Here is a 5,062-nt window from a genome sequence, read left to right as displayed (position 1 = left end):
TGGAAGAAATAAAAGCTAGAAAGTTATGTTTGAGAAGCAGCTACACACACACACACACACACACAAAAAGATCTGAATACTTAACTGTTGATAACTGTTTATAACTTGGCCCCCATTTCAAGGACAAGTTGATTGATAAGATTTATTTTTAAACTACACCAAATAGAATTTTCAACATTTGGGGGTGGGGTGAGTATGGTCAATAATCAAGTGGCAAAGGGATACTACTAAAGTCTTATCCTAAAATTACATTATAATTTGTTTTAAACTAATTGCCAGACTCTGAGCAACACGATGAAACAGACACATCATAAAGCTGGCAAAAAATAAACTAATAAGGCTTTTTCTTCTTTTCGGCCAAAGCGTTGAAGATATGTCTCAGGCCTATAAAACACTATTGGAGGAATTCTCCCCAAGCCAAGAAAAGTTGACCGACTTGATCTCTGCGAGCATGCCTGTTTCCGGAAGGTGTCTCTTGACCCGCCGTGTCCTCTAAGCACCATCGGGACCCCCGGGGACTCGCGGGCTCAGGGCCATGCACTCCCCTGCGCGCCCACCTCCTTGAACTCACAGCTTCGGCGCTGGGAAGTGACCGGCGGCCCCTCCCAGCGAAGACTCCGCGCGCCACCAGGGCCAGACGCCACCCGAATCTTCGCTGGGCTGAGCGTCCTGGCAGCGCGAGCGGGACCCGCCCGAAGTCCCAGGACACGACCTGCCAGCCACCAGCCCGCGCCCGCAGGGCAGAGACGCACGGCCGCCCGCCTCAGAGGCGCGAACTTTTACACCTACTTTTTGTTTCGCTTCGGGTTTGGTGTGGCTCTGGCACCGCCCAGGATCGGGACCCTGACGCTCTGATTTTCCACCGCCTGGGGAAGTTACCTCCCTCGCCCCGAGGTCTCGACCGCCCAGCTTTTCTGAGAAGTTTCTACCCTGGTTGGTAAAAGTGGTTCCCAAGAGTAGTCCCACGTCAATCGCACCACAGCAATGACAACAACAATAATAAGCGTCTAAAGGAGCCGGACTGCCCCTCTGGTTGGACAACAGCGCCGGGGACTCGCAGCGTGCGAGGGTCGGAATTAAAAAAGCAGCCCGGGAGCGCGAGGGCTGAGCGGGGCAAGCAAGGGCTGCTCCTCGCAGCCTCGCTCCTGCCCGAGGCTCGGGCTGGCCGTCTGCCTGTCTATGACTGTCTAGTTGTCCCTTCGACTGCTCAGGCAAAGTTTGACACATCTAGGGGACCGGTAGCCAATCTCCCCCAGCCCCGCTATCCACCAACCGCTTTCCCGTCCTGCGCACCCCGCTCCTGGGCAATAATCCCACCAACTCCCGGCCCCGCGCGCAAACTTACGTTTGATCTGCCGGGGTTTGCTCTGCTTTCGCCGGGACATCTCGGCGGCGGCTGCTGCCGCTGGGGCTCCCGCGGTGCCCGCGGTCGGGGCTGCCGCTACCTCGCCTCCCGCCGCTCCCGCCGCCGCCGCCGCCGCTGGCCAGGCTCGGGCCGCCGCCGGCCGGACTCCAGGTGCTCCGAGAGCTGGGCTCCTCCGGGAGCCGCGGATCCACGTTCGGAGATGAGCAAGCAAATGAGAAAACAGAGACGGGGGCAGAGAGAGTGTGACAGTGAGGAGGGGAGGGGGAGAGAGGAGAGCGACGGGGGGAGAATGGGAATGTACAAGCGAACGGTCAGGGAGAGAGAAAAGGGGAAAGAGAAGAGGAAAATAACACGGAAAGAAGGAAGAGAAGGAGGGAGGGACGGGAGAACGAGCAGCGGGGAGAGGGGGAGCGCGGGGGCGCAGGGCGCGGGAGGAGGAGCGCGCTTGCTCGCCCCTCGCCCCGGCGTGCGGGACGGATACTCGGGCGCCGCCGCCACCGCTCCGGGCCGCGCAGCTCCTGCTCTGCCGCGGGAGGCGGCGAGGCGCGCGAGGGAGGGGCGCGCCGGGGCTGTGGGGAGGGGAGACTATTCCATCAGCCAAAGGAGGATTGGCTGCATCCAAAGCCAGTCCGGATGCAAACTACGGCCCCGGCCTTGGTCGGGAGAAGTGCGGGGGATCCAGGCGGTGGTGGGGGATGGGGGCAGGGGTGGGTGGGAGTTGCAGGGGAGGCATGGGGAGGGCTTGGAGGAGGGCCACCTTCTGCAGTTGTCACCGCGTCAACGCTGGGCAGCTGCCAGGGCACCCCGCCCCCCCCTTCCAGGCAACTTCTTCCAACAGCCCTTTCTGAGGGACCCCAACTCTCCTCTCTCACGCCTCGCCCGTCCAGCGGGGCACAAAGAAATCTCAGTCTTTCCCTAAACTTTGTGCTTTCAGTTATGCCGCCCCCTCCCCTCATCCCCAACCCCCGCCCTCCCAGCTTCTTGGCAGGAAGGTTAGGCCACTGGCAAAGTCCTCGGCGAGAGCCAGATGATCACAAATGCCAACTGTGTGTCTTGGGGCCAGTTAAGTCCGCTCATCTGCCCAGGCTCTCAGAAGACCATTTCTTTGCTCTCAAGGCTCTCAGGAGACCGCTGCGGACAAGGACCGTCCCGCTCTGGGCTCGCGTGGATGAGGTGCTGAGTCGCATCCTCAACGTGTTCTGTCACCCAGTTTCCATTTTAAATTGTAAAATATTCAAATTTGGAGACAAGCAGATATTTTTCTCATCTTGCAAAGGAGTAGCGAGCGTTAGCTAGCTGATTAGCCGTAGGTGGAAAACGAACCATCTATAATAAAAAAATACTAACTTTTTGAGAAAGTCCGGGGAAGTTCTGTAGTCCCACCCTGCCCCGTGACCTTCATTCTCTGAGTCTTCTGCCACAGGGAAGCACCGATCGACTAATAAAAGATTTGATCTTGCTATAATTTCCCAAGCAGGTAAGACCCAGTAACTATTTCATGGTTCTTTAGCTTCTAAAGTTTTGTTTTATTCTTATTCAATTATTGTATCTGTAGTATGTCGGAAACTGCAAGCCAAAAGGAGAACAAATTTTGAGGTGATTTGCTCAGTTATTATTTTGGCCAAGTTAAACTCTATGAGGTTAGCTCATTTTCTTAGTTTCATATATGGTAAGTATTAAATATATTCTCCCATGTGGGTTGGAAGGAGCTTCTGTCCAAGTGCAGTGGGACTGGCTGCTTTATGTAATCAGTATTTACTAATAAACTCCACTGCACTTAACATAAGTCCCCCAGATACTGCTGACTTTTCCCCCAGGAGGTTGTGAAATGGACCGTTCTGATCTGAAATTGTGTCCCCCTTTGTTTGGTTGACTATTATTTGTATGAACCACACCAAACTGGATACTCTAAAAGGGTCTGGGGTCAGCACAGAGCCTGGGCTGATTGAGCATAATGCAGGATGCTCAGTGTGTAAGAGGCACTGTAATCAGTGTCATTTATAACCCCAACAGGACATCTTCTGGAAGGTGTAAAGAGTTGCCTTGTGAACGTTATGGCCAAGAGAATCTTAATGCAAAGCTGAAGACCAATTGTGAATTTTATTACATTACCATTAGTACTATTACCATAGGAGGTTGTAAGAATACATAGTCCTCTGCAGTGGAAAATGCACTAAATGACAGTCCCTCCTGTGAAGAACCAACAAATTAAGGCTGAAAGTACCATGAAAAGCAGGGCCATTTATGTTTGTGTTGTGGAATAAATAAGCAGACAGAGAACTACAGATTTTTACCTCCTTCATTTTCAATTCATTACAGTTAAATTGGTGTGCTTAGAATCAGATGTATTGTACATTATGGTTTCTAAAGATCTTTTTACAGAACTGGCTGAATTTTTATGTCACCCAAAAGGAATGCCCATTGAAATTAAAATATCATAACTGTTTCTTTTGGCGTTTGAAATGGTTAAATATGCAACGCAAAAGAAAAACAAATAAATCTCAGCTAAATTTTAGTTTAAAAGCTAAAAGGAGCAAAAGTCAGAGAATTCAAGGCAAGATTGATAAAATAACCAGAATGCATTATTATAGATATGTTTATCTAAATTTATAAATATATATTATATAGTCAATATGAATTAAAATAATGAATACTATTAAATTTTATATTTTCTCATTATTTTTAATGAGAATATTAATGATATTTAAGGTTCAGTTTTTCTTTTTTCTAGTTTAACTAACCAAGGTTATAAAATAAAAAGACAGAAAAACCTATAAGCAATTATCTCTGTCCAAATGGATATAGCAGCCCCAAACCACAGCTACATGACTATCAAACAATGATTATGAAAACCACAATTGAGAAAAGCATCAGGGAATGATATTGCAAAACCACAGCAACAAATGTGTCTGTGATATTGAAAACCACAATTCACAACTAATACCCTGTATATTGCAAATTACAATTTAACTATAAATGTGCAAATGTATAAATAAAAACACAAAATAATTTCTCATTTGCTTAAAAATAAATTATTCATTTCTAGGCTCACCAATTTGATGTCTACATAATGGTTTGTTTAGAAAAGTTTCTGCTTTAAGAAACATCATTTTAAATTACATGTAAAATGCCAGTTACTTTAAAAATAGGAAACATGCAACTTGTAATAATATTTTCTAAAATGTTAAAAAAAAAAAAGATCTGAAATCAATCTGAAACAAACATCTACTTCAGTCTAGCTTTTTTCATAAAGTTCTTTGGAAGTAAAAAGGTATGTGAATAGAAACTGTTTACAGAATAAAACTCAAAGTATTGTGTTACAACTTTAATGAGAATAAAATTGTATATACAGTAGTACCCTTCTATAACCAGAGCTTATGTTCCAAAGCCCTCAGTAAATGCCTGAAACTATGGATAGTACCAAACCCTATATTTACTGCTTTTTCCTATACAAAATATCTATGATAAAGTTTAATTTCTATAGTAGGCACAGTAAGAGATAAACAACAACTAAAAATAGAACAGTCATAATATATTGTAATAAAAGTAATATGAATGTGGTCTCCTCTTTCTATTTCTCTCTCTCTCAAAATATCTTATTGTACTCTAGTCACCTGTTTTGGGGCCTCAGGTAACTAACACCACAGATAAGGGGGGGACTACTGTATTCTTAAATAGTCATTTTAGCTAGAAAAC

At 46.7% G+C, this 5,062-nt stretch overlaps 1 protein-coding gene across 2 annotated transcripts in view; it reads right to left on the bottom strand.

Moving 5' to 3' along the window:
- ZFPM2 (zinc finger protein, FOG family member 2) overlaps window positions 1-1,886 on the bottom strand; it is a 501,246-nt gene extending 499,360 nt beyond the window's left edge. For both annotated transcript variants that reach the window (XM_017962214.3, XM_017962215.3), the window contains exon 1: window positions 1,346-1,886. In XM_017962214.3, the coding sequence (XP_017817703.1) occupies window positions 1,346-1,385 (40 nt within the window). In that variant the 5' untranslated portion in view covers window positions 1,386-1,886. The remainder of the gene's footprint in view (window positions 1-1,345) is intronic.
- Between the last annotated feature and the right edge of the window lie 3,176 nt (window positions 1,887-5,062).

The sequence above is a fragment of the Papio anubis genome, chromosome 8, assembly GCF_008728515.1.
Source record: "Papio anubis isolate 15944 chromosome 8, Panubis1.0, whole genome shotgun sequence".
Classification (NCBI taxonomy): domain Eukaryota; kingdom Metazoa; phylum Chordata; class Mammalia; order Primates; family Cercopithecidae; genus Papio; species Papio anubis.
This window is presented reverse-complemented; position numbering and strand designations above follow the sequence as displayed.